This window comes from Octopus sinensis, linkage group LG7, assembly GCF_006345805.1.
Source record: "Octopus sinensis linkage group LG7, ASM634580v1, whole genome shotgun sequence".
Classification (NCBI taxonomy): domain Eukaryota; kingdom Metazoa; phylum Mollusca; class Cephalopoda; order Octopoda; family Octopodidae; genus Octopus; species Octopus sinensis.
Window position 1 is genome coordinate 21,902,842 of NC_043003.1, and position 15,952 is coordinate 21,918,793.

General features: G+C 34.3%; 1 protein-coding gene across 7 annotated transcripts in view; it reads left to right on the plus strand.

Moving 5' to 3' along the window:
* The window catches only part of LOC115213883 (mucolipin-3), a 112,683-nt gene extending 106,566 nt beyond the window's left edge, over positions 1 to 6,117 (plus strand). For all 7 annotated transcript variants that reach the window (XM_036504625.1, XM_036504627.1, XM_036504626.1 and 4 more), the window contains 2 exons: positions 972 to 1,111; positions 3,333 to 6,117. In XM_036504625.1, coding sequence (XP_036360518.1) covers positions 972 to 1,111; positions 3,333 to 3,378 — 186 coding nt within the window. In that variant the 3' untranslated portion in view covers positions 3,379 to 6,117. The remainder of the gene's footprint in view (positions 1 to 971; positions 1,112 to 3,332) is intronic.
* The last annotated feature ends 9,835 nt before the right edge of the window (positions 6,118 to 15,952 follow it).

The window sequence follows — 15,952 nt, forward strand, 5'->3', positions numbered from 1 at the left end:
AGTGGGACTGAATCCCCTACCATGTAGTTTCTGAACCAAACAGCTATGCTTATACATATACCACAGCACAATTTGAGGATCCCTGCTGTAGCTTGAAGGGTAATAAATCCTAAGTCTAAATCTTTCATCTGACAATGCCTCACCCTAAGTAAGCTATGTTCTTTTAGTCTTCCGGATTCACTGAACATATGTAAATACTAAATAAATTTAAAACTAATATATGCAGGCATGTCTTTGTGGTAAGTACATGGTTCTGGGTTCAGTCCCACTGTGTGGCACCTATGGCAAGTATCTTCTACTATAGCCTCAGACCAACCAAAGCCTTATGAGTGGATTTGGTAGGCGGAAACTGAAAGAAGCCTGTCATACATCTATATGTATCTGTTTGTCCTCACACCTTCGCTTGACAACTGATGTTGGTGTGTTTACATCCTTGTAACTTAGTGGTTTGGCAAATGAGACTGATAGAATAAGTACTTGGCTTACAAAGAATAAGTCCTTAGGTCGATTTGTTTGACTAAAGGTGGTGCTCCAGAATGGCTGCAGTCAAATGACTGAAACATGTAAAAGAATATAGATAGAAAATCTTGTGAACAAAAATGCAAATTATGTGAATACCATCCAATGAGAGCTTCATTCTGCTAGAAACGGCAGCCAAATCATCTAAAATAACACCTTACCATCTTGAAAAACAAGATGGTATAATAATGCATAATACTTTTGACCATAGGCTGGCTCACTTGAAGTTCACCCTTACATTTTATTGTCATCACCAATGCCATCTTCATCATTTTATGTCTGTTTTCCATACTGGTCAACAAGATTCAATAAATTGGAAGGCCACATGAATTCTGAAACCCATCCAATGCTTGCTAACAGAGAAAATGTTTATAAAATTGAAGAACGAAAAAATAATTCTCAATGAAATTCTTTCACAAATATTTTTTTTTCTCTTTTGAACTTTTTTTTAGCATTATTATGAAAATGGTTTCCCACGCAGTGAATTATTTGAGTTCATAGATGAATGTACTGATCCTCCTCACTCAGAGATTTATCGCCAAGAACTACGGGGTTGGGACTGCAGCACTGTGTTTTGTTTCTGTTGTAAAAAGTAAGTATTTATTGCTTTGAACATCTCCATTTAACGACTGTTTTCCATGCTGGCATAGGTTAGATGTTTTGATTGAAAATCTGATTTGGCAAGGTTTCTATAGCTGGATGCCAACCACTCCGAGAGTGTAGTGGGTGTTTTTTTACTATAGCGTCACATTTGGCTTGACATAGACGCAGGAGTGGCTGTGTGGTAAGTAGCTTGCTTACCAACCACATGGTTCCGGGTTCAGTCCCACTGCATGGCAACTTGAGCAAGTGTCTTCTACTATAGCCTCAAGCCAACCAAAGCCTTGTAAGTGGATTTGGTAGACAAACTGAAGGAAGCCTGTCGTATATATATATATATCATCATCATCATCGTTTAATGTCTGCTTTCCATGCTAGTATGGGTTGTATGTGTGTGTGTATATGTTTGTGTGTGTGTGTCCCCCATCAGCATCGCTTGACAACCGATACTGGTGTGTTTACATCCCCATAACTAGCGGTTCGGCAAAAGAGACTGATAGAATAAGTACTAGGCTTACAAAGAATAAGTCCTGGAGTCGATTTGCTCGACTAAAGGCGGTGCTCCAGCATGGCCGCAGTCAAAATGACTAAAACAAGTAAAAGAGGTCTACACAAGCATGGTGTATCACCAAATGTCTCGGTCACCTGTCATTGTCTCCATGAGGCCTGATGCTTAAATGGTGCCTTTTACGTGCCACCGGCATGGGTGCTAGTCAGATGGCACTGTCCACAACTATGATTTCACTTGGCTCGACAGGTCTACACAAGCACAGCATATTGCCCCACTGTTGGAAGGGTGCTTTTTATGTGCTAGTTATACGACACTGGCATCAGCCTTGACTATGATCTCACTTCGCTTGACAGGTCTTCTCAAGCACAGTATATTGCCTTAGTCACTTGTCATTGCCTCCATGAGGCCCAAAATTCTTAATCTTTTTATCAGTCCTCTACACGCATTTCTCTTATTGGAAGCCAACATTTCAGTTGTGTTTAAAATCTGCAATGATTGCTTGATTAGTGACTAGACTGCAAACCAAGAAAGGGAGCCTTTACGTGTTGGCTCAATCCACTAGCAATAACAGCCAAATCTCCCTCAAATCATACCATATTGAAGGGCAACATTTATCTAATGTTGCCATCGTTAAATTAAGCCTTAGAAAATAAACAAGATGATAATGGCTTCAGTGCTTGTTACGCTACGTTTGCTCGATCAGGTGTGACTTAGATCAAACAACAATCACTAAGTGAACTCGTCCGTCTTGCTAGCTGTGTGAGGTTGCCATTAAACAAGGGACATAACTTTGTCAGATATTCACTAATAACATGTTTTACCTCATTGTTGTATACTTGGTCTTAGAATGAATACGTAAGCATATGACGTGGGTACAACAGGGTATGGATATGTGTTGGAGACATGATGAATCTCTCGAGATGTCATAAAACATTGTTTTAGCCTAATCTACGTTTATCCCTAACTACAGTAAGTTATAGGGTAGTTGAACTAGACAGATTATGTGATTAACAGATCAAGTTTAGTAAATAAAGATTCTATGTCTACGGTAAACTTTTTATGTTGCTTTATATTAACACATAAAGCGCGACGGGTCCTGATAGAGGCCGTCAGGCCACGATCGTGGCCCAGATAGATGCATGTAATTTATGGGCGTTTGTTAATTCAACTAATGACTTTTCAGATGATGTAAAACTTGCCACCAAGATGATTTTTTTCTCTGCTGTTCTTGACCCTTGGCTATCTTTTCTGCTTCTCTCAAGTTGTATCCTTGCTTCTTGCAGCTTCCATTCAGATTTTGCTGCACCACATCATGTCTCCCTGAGAAAAGGCCTTTCTCTCCCAGGTCTTGTTAGTTTTGAATTGTCATTGAAGCATCTGTAACCATTTTTTTTTTTACTAGGTGTGGGTTTTTAGCCTGACACAAGTCCATTTTCCTCTCTGGAAAGAGGTGATTCTTATTTGTCTGGTCTTTATCCTTTGACCTATTCGGCTCCCCACTTGGAGCTTGTATTCAGCTAGCACATGAACCCCCACCCCTACCCCCAACAAGGACTTGACCTTGTGGTGAAACACATTCTAACCATTTATTAAAAAAAAAGCATGTCAGTTAACAGAACTTTCAAATCTATGCATTAAAAAAAAAAGACATTGTTACTTATAGTAGTTTTTTAAAAATCTTTTTTTAAATTTATTTTTTTAGTCGAAATCCAGAGGAACTTGAGGAATCCACACGTTTGATTGGCTGATAAAAAACCAGAAGATAGCTATAACTGGGTGAAAATAACAGAAATATGATGTAGAGTTAAAGATTTTTTTTTTCTGTCTTTTTTGTTGATAATTTCCTTCCAAGGAACCAAACCAAACCAAACCGACAGAATTTCTTTAAAATAGAAAATTGTAAATTTTTCTTGACCTAATTTATTGTAAAATAGTTTTTTTCATTTTCTCGCAGAGTTTAATTTTTCAAAGTGAATTTTTTTTATAGCGAAAAATAATTTAAATAGAAAAGAAAAGCTGACAGCTACCTCTTGGAAAATGTTTGGTAATAACTCTAGAAAAAGTAACTGAGTGCATCCAACCACAAATACGTGTATATTTGTAATGTTCCTATATTCTAAATAGGTATGTGAATTCACTATTTGCTACATCATATTCGTGCCTCTATGTACTTCTTGCCATATTAGCAAAGAGTATTGTGCACTTATTTGTAGGGATTTAGTAGAAATGTACACACACGCAGTTGGTTTGCTCTCCACTCATTACTTTGGTATTACGAAGGGGATATATACACAAATATGCCATTTTGTAGTCATTATTTGTATGATGAACACTGTTAGAATTTATATATGAATTTTTAATTTATAATTTCCCCCCTCCCCACTGCCATCTGTTATAATACTCAATACATCTCTTATATACTCAGTGGAAGCAAATTCTATATTTGGTAAAATTTGTTTCAAATAACTGTGGTTATACAGGAAACCCCCTGTCTGCAAACAGAAGGTGATTTAAATGATGTGTGTATTTGAATGAACTGCACCAGTCTCCAAATATTTTTATTTGGGAATATGCAAATGATATATTGTGTTCTAAAAATTGTTATCACCCTTGTTAACTCCTGTGCAGGATCGGAGACTGTTCACTACATGTAATAGTATGCATACATCACATTGCACTATATAACTATTACTACTGCTATGCTATAACAGCCTTTATGAAAACCTAGACATCCACATTTCATTTTACTAGTCAGTGCATAGTACAATAACAGGAGCTTACTCATTGCAATACATCAATACATAACCTGTGTACATGTAACACACACACGTACAACTGTTGGTTCAGTTGATTGTGTCCTTTCCATTGCAAATGCATGATGTTGTCAGTGAGAAATCATTACTTTTATTTGTGAACTGCTTGAGAATGTACATAGATTTACTAGAACTCTTATCAGTACTGCAATATTACATACATAAATGACATATCACTATGGCATTATTATATGCACTGCATTGAAATACATACTACAGCATGAAAATCATGCTGCTCCACACTGCCACATTGTTTTTCTTCAAGCTATTCCAACTTGTCTGTAATATGCTGTGCTTATAGCATCACAACATTGGAATGCATCCACCTCATCACATGATACACTGCATTGTTAGTGCCAAAAACTGCAATTATATATCTATCTTCATAAAAGTCTATATGTAATGTTAATCTTCAGTCTTTATTGTTACTCCTTACTAATGTACTCAGGTATAACTATCACAGACAAGAGGTGTATAGTGACAACATGTATTCAATGACAGGAATTCATTACCTGGTTTCAATTCCCAGTCTCATTTCATTCATATCAGTGTGTTCACAGAAGATATGTTTTCATCTCATTTCCCTGTCCCTCAAAAATATCCCAGTGATGTTGGTCAGGCTACCTGCCAATTGAATGATACCGCCAATTATAAAAAATAAACTCTTGGAGACATAATTTAGTTGTGAAATTACAAATAGATTTGTTCTTTAAATGATTCTGTCCATAATTTGGCAGTGCCACAGCTTCAGTATATAGTGTTTACTTTTTTCCAAACTACACCGGCCAAATCTTGCAGTTGACCTTTGATCTCTTCAGGACTGATAAAATTAGTTAGTTATGCCTTTGCTATTAAAATTGCATGGCTTTGTGCCAATGAGAAATAAGTATTACCACTCTTAGTAAATTGCTTGTGTATGTACATAAAACACCTACATTAAATATATTTTCATATCTCCGTCCAGCTTATACCAGAATGGAAAAGTAGGTATAGATCTTACATTGTTTTTGACTATGAGCATCTGAGATTAGACTCCAGTTGCTACTTATTTTTATGTCTGTGATTACTTGCTATTGTCTATATATCAATCAAACCAGTTCTAAGATGTGGCTCAATTGATCACCCTGAAGTATGCGCTGTTTGGCTTCTCTTTAGCTCCTGGTGAGCTGAGCTTTTGACTGGAGTTTTTGAGTTCAGCAGTCATATTTTGAACTAAATAACAGTTGTGTAGTTTACTGGATTATAGTGACAAGATTTGCATTTTCCATAAGGAGAATATAATTAATTTTTCATCCCCATAGATCACATATTTCATGCATAATTAAGGGATTTATTATCTTTTTGTTTTTGAATTGTGCTGATTGATAGACCGGTTTCACCATGAAGAAAATAAACTGAGCCTATTTTAACAAATGTTTTTCTTTGTGGTTGTTGATTTTCATGTAAAAAGAAAACAATTATATAAATTATCACTTAGACATTTCTTTCATGTAATATTAATTTACTGAAATTGTTATGAGATTTATTCGATATGAAAATATAAATAAAAGCCATTAAAAAATCGTGTATGAATAATTTTTTTTTTTGTGGTGGGAGAATGTAAATATCATGTGATTCTGACTTCCACTACATCTCATACTGTCATTTTGGAACAATAAAATCAGATTGAATAAAGTTTCTTTTTGACTTAGTTCTTTAGAAGTGTCTGTCTGTCTGTCTGTCTTTGTGACCACAACATAACTAAATGGTTAAGAAGTTTGTTTTGCAATCATAAGGTTTGGTATCCTTGACAAAAGGTATAAAGTAAAATTGTATGGAAACTGTATGGAAGTCAACAGGATGGATTGTACCTGGTAAGGCCAAGGTATGGCCTTGCCATACACATTATCTAGGGTATCTTCAGCCACGTATTAATTCAGTTTGTTAAACAACTGAATCCTCATTGTTGAAACAGACCCATTCAGACTCTTACAGGGATCTAAATATCTTTTATGTACACTTTACATCAGTTGGAGTGTTTTGTTCATCAAAAGCAAGAAAGTTGACTTAAACAATTGTATTTTTGTTTTTTTTATTACATCTCATTTCACACATTAGGTTTTTTTAATGTTTCAATCAGTTAAAATAAGGTTTCATAAAAGTAAACATAAATATATATATATATATATAAATATATATATATATATATATATATATATATATATATATATATATATATAAAATGTACCAGCAAATGAACCCTGGTAAAGTATTTATTCCAAAAATATTTCTTTAAAACATTTATTACTTGCAACAAATAAGTACTATATAATATCATTGTTTTTGTAAGTGGCAGGGAGCACATTTTTGTGGCTTGCCCCTGGCACGGTTTACTCTAGCTGTGCCACTGCTAGAGACCAAACTAATCAAAAAAGGGAACAGATATAAATATTGAAATTTTTTTTATATCTAATAATTAATAGCCTGAAAAATTATTTTTTTTAATGGAATTATTCTTTGACAATTATAGTAATTGAATAATATCCATGCCTCTACAGGTATCACAGTAAAAGTAAACTACTTTGAAGCTCAGTCTATTACCCTGCTTTGATTCAAGTTCTAATAATTTACTGTCAAATATTCCACTTCTCTTCCATTATAAATTTATGGAACAAGGTTACATACCCAACATAGTACCCTTAGTAATGCCATCCTTATCAGGACTGCCACTTTACATTGGCAAATAGACTTTTTTGCGGTAGTACTGTTACAACTTATTTCTAGCTCAGATATTTAAAACTAATTGTTTTTCTCTTAATTAGAAATAATTAAAATTATCCTAGTTTTCCAGCAAGTATGGGGAACAACTCCAGGCATGTTTTAATTTTATAAGACTTCATCAGAAAAGCAAAGACTCCACCATTACTTGCTAAAGTAATGAGTGTAAATGTACCAGACCATATACAAATATGCTTGAAAATAAGCATAGGGTATTTTCTGTTTAACACACTTTTTATTGAAACTTCCAACACAGATGCCAATTATGAAAATTGCAACCACGTTTTCGTAGGAATTTAAGTTTCAAACTCAAAAGACTGAAATTTTAGCCTATCAGATTTATCGATTCTCAACATCCTATCCAGCCTATTATGGAAGTTGTATATGTTCCCATTGCAACCAACTAAAACCATGTTAGGGTTTATGGTGCATTGCAAAATTTCTTTGCAAATGTTAACCTGTTTTCTTTTATTAAATATCCTCATTTTTATGTTTTGTAATGTTTTTGTTAATTTCTCATAAAAAAATAATTAAAAAATTGCCATTTTCAGTACTTTGGGTATCATAATAATAATAATCCTATTATAGGCACAAGGCCTTAAATTTAGGGGAGGGGGATAGTCGATGACATTGACCCCAGCACTCAACTGGTACTTAATTTATCAATCCCGAAAGGATGAAAGGTAAAGTTGACCTCGGTGGAATTTGAACTCGGAACATAGCGACAGGTGAAATACTGCTAAATATTTAATCCAGCGTGCTAACGACTCTGCTAGCTTGCCGCCTCTCTCTCTCACACACACAATAATAATGGTTTCAAATTTTGGCACAAGGCTTACAACTTCAAGGGAAGGAGTAAGCTGATTAAATCGACCCCCCCCCCCCCCAACACCAAGAGGACGAAAAGCAAAGTCAACTCGGGTAGCATTTGAACTCACAGCATAAAGATGAAGAAAATGATGCAAAGCATCTTGCGCTTTCCTTAAAATTGTTACGGTGTGTACAGGATACATGAGTCTGACAAAAAATTATCAAAAATAAGAAATCAATTAAAAAAAAAAAAAACAGGCCAGAAAAGCAGGAGAGGTTTAGTATATAAGACAAGTAGAGTAGAAAATATTGTATATTTACTAGTTATGACCTATGTCTTATTTGAAGAAGTCTAAAATTAAAATGCCTATTATAAGGCAGTATAACAGTCTCTAGAAAGGAAGATTCAAATATAGTTTTTAGTTTGGACACCTCAGTGATTTTGTGTGAGAATGCCAACCATCACGGCACCCCCTGCATGTTAATTTCTCAACATTTGCATGTATATTATATATACATTATGTATATATAATGCTTTCTCTCCAAGAATTTGAACTACAGTTTTTGCCTCTGTAGGAATGTACTACTCTATGACTCACGTGGGTGGACAGGGAGAATAATAGATCTCATTTGTATTTTTGGATTCGCTAGTACTAGGTGTCTGGCATGGTTTGTCCGATGTTACAGATATCGGACGGGTATGTTTGATTCTTAGTATTTTCAAATCTAAATCAGAAGAAATCTCTGAGCTGATGAAGGAAAAGTGGCGTTTTACCCACGAATCCAGAAACAGGCTGTCCTCGGGTATCTTATATGGATGTGATCTTTCATTGTTTTTCCCTTATACCTATGTGAGTTATTTTCTGAGTATGCATTGTCTGGAGACTTTTATTTGCAGTTGAAGAAATAGCCAAATTTTTGGCTGCTATTTCTGAAAAGTTCGGTGTGTGGTAAAGTGAATTTTTACTTTACCATATTTTTATAAATTAATACTTCTTTATATATATATATATATATAATATATATATATATATAAATGTTTGTATACCAAGTCATATAAAGGGTAAAGACCCCCTTCGGTCATGAATGACCATGGGATTGCACCTAGAAAGTTACCCTCCTAGACACAAGTCCGGGCAAGGTTGTTTATGGAAGACCAGCAGTCGCCCATGCATACCGGCCTCCCCTCTCCACGCCACCAGTGTTATCCAAGGGAAAGACAAAGGTCGATACAGCTTGGCACCTGTGACGTCGCAACTTATTTCTACAGTTGAGTGAGCTGGAGCAACGTGAAATAAAGTGCCTTGCTCAAGAACACAACACGCAGCCCGGTCCGGGTCATATACATACATGCATATGTTCGTGAAATTTATGGATTAAAAAAAAACGTGGCTATGAACTGTCGGCTGCACATTTGATGTGAACGATAATTCTAGTTAGACAAAGATCGGTGTACGTTTTAAATAGTTTGTATTTGTTTGAAGTAGAAGTTAAACGTTGTTCTGTTTACCAATTTTCTTCTACAAAAACATCTAAGTTAGATTACCTCGAAAAACTTGCTTACCACTTGTTTGCATGAAGCAGCTCTCAACACAAGTCTTGGAATAAGGCTCCACCTTCATATCGTAATCACTTGCCCGGCGCCAATTGCCTCTACTACACAATTTCTCGTACTTACGGAATTATATCGACAAACATTTTTGATATGATTTTAATTCTTTTTAGAGAAAAAAAGTTATCCATGATCTTTAAACTGAAAAGTCAATATTAGATTCTGAATAGCAGTACTCGTTCACCAAGGGAGATAACTCACAAATACACACTCCAATTCCCTGATTTGCTGAGATAGTGATTAAAACGTGTAGCGTAAAGCAAATGATCAAATAAATCTTCATCTGAATAGCGTATCAGTCTATCGCAGTTGAAATTTCCAGATCATCTAGTACCTATTCCGTATGATATGTATCACTCAATAACCAGAATTTCAGTATATTTTCATATATGAAAACAAAATGGTGTATATTATAAAAGAAATGCAATCCCTGTCTGTCTTATATGAACCTCGACAGGTTATTTATTTCTTTTTACCATTTCTCCAAATATCACAGTATATACATTCCTTTTAACATAGCCTTCTTCCTATATGAAAATATTACGAGGTTCTGGCTGTGACAGATGTAAGACAAAAATCTGAAAAGAAACGCTGAAGATTTTACGTCACTAAAGAATACTTTGGTGTAGATTTATGTAGCATAGAAATAGAAACACATTTTTCGCTAAATAAAATAGATTATCGTATGTAGTTTTCTTTAAGCTAACGAATTAGTGTTAATATTTATACCTACTTAGATTTAGATGGTCTCGACCGATGGACCGCTGTTCATTTCGACACACATGTGCGTGCCCCCACTCTCGATTTTGTTTCCTCATAACTTTTAGAAAAAAGTATATTTTTTTAATGAAAATTTCTAGTTTCATTTTTTAAATATGTGTGTAAGTATCTATATGTGCGCGCCGGCATTTTTTTTTTTTTTTTACACATCAAGTTCCGATAGGCGCAGGAGTGGCTGTGTGGTAAGTAGCTTGCTAACCAACCACATGGTTCTGGGTTCAGTCCCACTGCGTGGCATCTTGGGCAAGTGTCTTCTGCTATAGCCCCGGGCCGACCAATGCCTTGTGAGTGGATTTGGTAGACGGAAACTGAAAGAAGCCTGTCGTATATATGTATATATATATATATGTATGTGTGTGTGTGTTTGTTTCCCTAGCATTGCTTGACAACCGATGCTGGTGTGTTTACGTCCCCGTCACTTAGCGGTTCGGCAAAAAGAGACCGATAGAATAAGTACTGGGCTTACAAAGAATAAGTCCCGGGGTCGAGTTGCTCGACTAAAGGCGGTGCTCCAGCATGGCTGCAGTCAAATGACTGAAACAAGTAAAAAGAGAATATAATCGTAAATCTACACCATCTGAAAGATATTAGTAAAATAGTTCTTTAGTAATATTCATTTGTCGGAAAGTTATGCAACATCAAAGTCAGCTCGTGTGAATTATCCGAAACTCCTTTTCCCACCTCCGAAAAAAAAAATTACGACGAATTCCTTTATAATCGTGATCTTCAATATCTCAAAAGTATTTCAAGAGAAAATATTCATTTTTCTGGAAGTTATGAGAAAAGAAAGCTATGGGAGGGCACGGCTGTGTAGGTATACCGTGAATTCTTTGGTTGCTTGTCTTGTGATCCCTTTGATACTATGAAGCGTTACCGAAATAACTTGCAGGTAAATCAAATTTACGATTAGTGAATTGTCATCCAATATCACAAGGATATTTCGAAGAGGCTATGTATAACTTCAGAAGCTAGACAAAAAAAAAAACCACAAAAACAAAACGAAAATATTTGTATGAATACGGAATAAAATTTTAAAAAATCAAAATAATCTTCATATAGATTATTTATACAAGATATTAGTTGATGTGTTTAAGATAAAATTATTGCAGTACTTATGTTATCATTTGGATGACAACAACCCGCGACGCTCTTTTTGCTATCTTACGTTCTGAGTTCAAATTCTACCGAGGTCGATTTTGCCTCTCATCCTGTCGGAGTCGATAAAATAAGTACAAGTGGAGTACTGGGATCGATGTACTCGACTAACCTACGCCCTCAAAATTGCTGGCCTTGTGTCAAAATTTAAAATCATTTTCGTTGCGTAGAATAATTTATTTTTCTTTTCGGAGTAGATATAATTATTGCTTAATATAAATTATTGGCTTTCCTCTTGTATAGGTATGATATTATCAACAGCTTAAACCTTATTCCTTCAGATGAGAATGTTTAAAGATTGTATATTATTGCGATCGCGCAAAAAAGAAAAAAATGAATAAATAAATAAACACTTTTCAGCGGCGGGGTATTTTAGCACTCACCTGCTTCCTTTTCCTAACTTTTCAGTTTTGATTTTCTCTTCAAAATATTTTTAGATCTATGTTTTAAACATCCGAAATTATGATTCTTCGAAAATATCATGCAGCTTAAATCAGAAAGTTCTTTTTTGAAAAAAACTCAAAACTGAAAAACTACCGTAAGGGGGCGGAGAAACTGCCTCTTTCCCCCGCCCACTTTTTTTTTTTTTTACAGATTGATAATCTACGATATGTAAACATATTCGAAGAAATTAGGGATTTTGGCGCACTAGATAACGTCCCACTATATTCTGTAAGAACGTCCAAAGTATTATTAATGAGAATGTTTTTTCTCTCCCATCATCTATATTAATTCTTTATAGTTATCTTCAAAATAAAACTGTGAAACTTCAAATCTAGTCAAAATTCTTAATTGTTGTCACTTTCTTTCGCATTGTCATCTGCAGACGCATGTTTCAGTTCTATAGCGGCTGTAGCTCTGCTACAGTTCCGTTATTGGTTACACCACACGAGGAATTAGTAAATTCAAATAAAAATCATTTTCTTTCTTTTTTTTTTTTTTTTTTCTTGTCCGGAAAATGAAGTGAAAGAGGAGCTATCGAAGGTATCTTTTAAGCTGGATGCGTTTAGCAACATTTATTTATTTTTGTTGGGGAAGTTCATGGTCACTTCTGTATTTCAATTAAATTTTCCTACGTGTTTATACATTACCTTGACTGGCAACTTTTTTCACTTCTCACACGCTGCACCAATGAAACAAGGGGTGGAAATGTGTGTTGACATTAACTTTGAACGCCAAGCAATATTTCACGTTGGAGATTAATACAAATTACAACAGAAAACAATTTTTTTCATAAATACAATTTTTTCATAAATACAAACTAGGATAGGTATCACCGTCTTATTGTAATTTTTCGGTTTTTACTTTCTCTAATTTTTTTTTCAGATCTACGTTCGAATTTTCACTCTATAATTTTCATTGAAAAACAAATCATTAATTTTAGTTGCACCTAGCAAAGATGAAGAAAAGAAGAATATATATACCATTTAAAAGACGCAAAAGAAAAATGCTTTATAAGCCCGCTTAATAATGAGCAAGAGACAACCCAACAAACTGCTCGAAATATTCGGCCACGTTACCACCGCTTATCTCTCCTGGCACAAAAATATTCTTAACATCGCACTTCACACGAATGGCTGTGTCTTCTCTTCAGGCAAGACGATACGCTAGTCCCCGCAAAGCTCAGATGAAGTATGCAATGGAATATTGCTCTTTCAAGTGGGATGGTGCTATTATTTCACAAACGGATATTCTAGACTGCATTTAGAAAAGGGCCACCCGACTGACAAGCATAGTCTCTCACAAACATAGTACAGCCTTTGATCCACTCTCTCTGCCTTCTCTATCGTTACTATAATGACCTCAGTTCCTCGGATATGACTGAGCTCCTGCCACTTTTACTCAGACATTCACGACCCACTCCTCTCTTCTTTCATATTCCTAATTCCATCAGATCCTCACTAACCACTACGTCCAGTTCTTCCTTCCTGGAACATCGGCTCCCTAGTATCCTCTTTTCTGCTTATGTCTTTTCCGCATGTATTAACGTGCAAAGGTTCGAGAGGAACATTAATGACATCGATCTGCTTACCCTAAAGAGGTTCTGTGAGGGCCTTGGAAACTGACTTTTCTGTTAGTTATACCAAATAAATATATGCATTAATTATAGAAACTGAATCAAGAATTAAAAATAGGAAAACCTTCGCTCCTTTTTCTAACTATAACAGCATTTGGCTGTAAGAGTTGGGATATGGCTTTGCATTAAAATATTCCACTGCACAACAGACGTTGGTTTTTTACCCATACTAAGCAAAAACGTCATCAGTTCAAAATAACTTCTCCAGTGAAGAACATTTTAAAAATAAAATCACTTGATCAATAGAGAAATAAAATAACGAGAAAATTATGTCTAAATACTGATTTAAAATTTGAATAATTAATTTACGGTTAGTATGTGTTCATTCTAACGTTTTTTAAACTACAAGCTAAACGCGCGCACACTCACAGCATCTATTTTATATATAAGTTAGCTACCTTACGTGGTTTCGTTTTTCGTTCTCCGTAAGAACTAGTTTTGGTGTAACTGAAATAATTATTTGACACAAGGGAGATAAGATCATTTTAACAAGTAAACATCTGGAAGTGTTCAAGCTTTTGAATATTTTCGTATAAATATTATTATAATTTAAGCTTACAGAACTTTTTAAAATAAATTTAAATATTTCACACATATATAAATATATTCAAAGGGTTTATTTTCAATTATCATAAAAAATGTGTGAATATTTTTTTTGATTCCTCATTAATAATTAACGCGTAATTTTAATAGATATTTTATTTTTAGTTGTTTTAAAGGTGTTTACAACAATTTTATCAATTTTTATTTCAAAAGCTTTTAGAATTTTGAAGACAATTTTAGTATAAAAGATAAATAAAGGTTAAGGTCGCTCGACTCATCGGTTTCTCAGCAGATAAAAGCTTATGTCGTCATGGTTGTTTTGAGCCAAGATAGCATTGATTCAGCACACATCCCATCAAAGGCACTCTAGCCATGAAAATTCAATCTCTTAAGGGCTATGTGAGATTATACAGTCTAGCGTGTCCTTTCTTTTATCAAGAGAGCGTGTAAAATAATATAGATTTGGCTGCTATTTCTAGCAGATCGAGCGACCACTTATAGGCTCGCACGTTGGTTCGTTCTTTATTGTATCGTGTAAACAATTGACGTGTTTATCTCCCCTTAAGACCACGGACCATCTGGGCGGAGAGGGAAGGGGGGGGGGAAGCCGACAACAAAAAGAGAGGGAGAGAGAGAAAGAGAAACAAAAAGAGAGAAGCTGAGAATATAAAGCGGGAAGGCAGCAAAATATTACAAAGATCGCCGAATAATAAATAAGTGTATTGGCATATTAATGTCGATTTTGTTGATGTTTATTGTCTCTTCAACACATCTATTGCAATAGGTTTCATATGAATCATAACAATGGATGGAATTTGATCTGTTGTGAATGCAAAGAATTTTTTTTCTTCTGCAAATGTTTTTTTTTTCTTTGAAAGAAGAAATTGTTATTTATTATAAATTAATATACGCATGTATATTTTTTCGCTATTATAAGAAATAAATATTTAGTCGCGTAAGCAGAAATTAAAATTTGGTAGTAGTTTTAACTAAATAGAAGCGATTATTTTGTTGAATTAAAACAAGATGTTTTTATATTTCTATGAAATGAATGAAAGATTGATTATTCTAAAATTAAAAGCCTTTGTAAAATTATTTCGCTCTTCTATAAAAAAAAGGCTTTAATTGCTGATATTTTAAATATTTAAAAATCGTGAAAATATTATTTATTTGGTATCTATTTCATCAGCTTTGACAAATCAATGAAAATTTATAATATTCTTTAACTAAAGGCTTTATTTTTTTACTTATAAATACAATATCTCTGTCTAAAATAGTGTTACTAATACATAAAAAAGTCCTTTATCTTTTTGGCGTATTTCTTTGAATATTGTTAGAGGTATGAGGTAAATTTGATATTAGGAAAAATTTATAGAAAATTAAATTTTCTCACAAAGTTGAAAGATAAAAAATGTATTCTAAAGTTTCTGTTGGTAATTTTTCAAATGCAAAAAAATATTTTAAATTAGCATAAGGAACACTAACGCTTGAAAAATTCCGTCACAAATATATACTTTGCAAATAGAAACTGTCAGGGTTAAATCATCCCAGTTTGAAACTTTCATTTACTCTCAACATAATTTCTGCTGTTATTTCTCTCTTCTACTCAGATGCTTTTCCCTGCTCTATTCTTTTTTAGAGCATATTTGGTATTTTACACATTGTTATACGAATCCTATGAAGTTTTTTTCTCTCTTCAAAATCAAATGGTTCATAAAATTTTTTTTTTTAATATTATCATATTCTCTGCGTTTTTTAGTTTTCGAGGCCACATG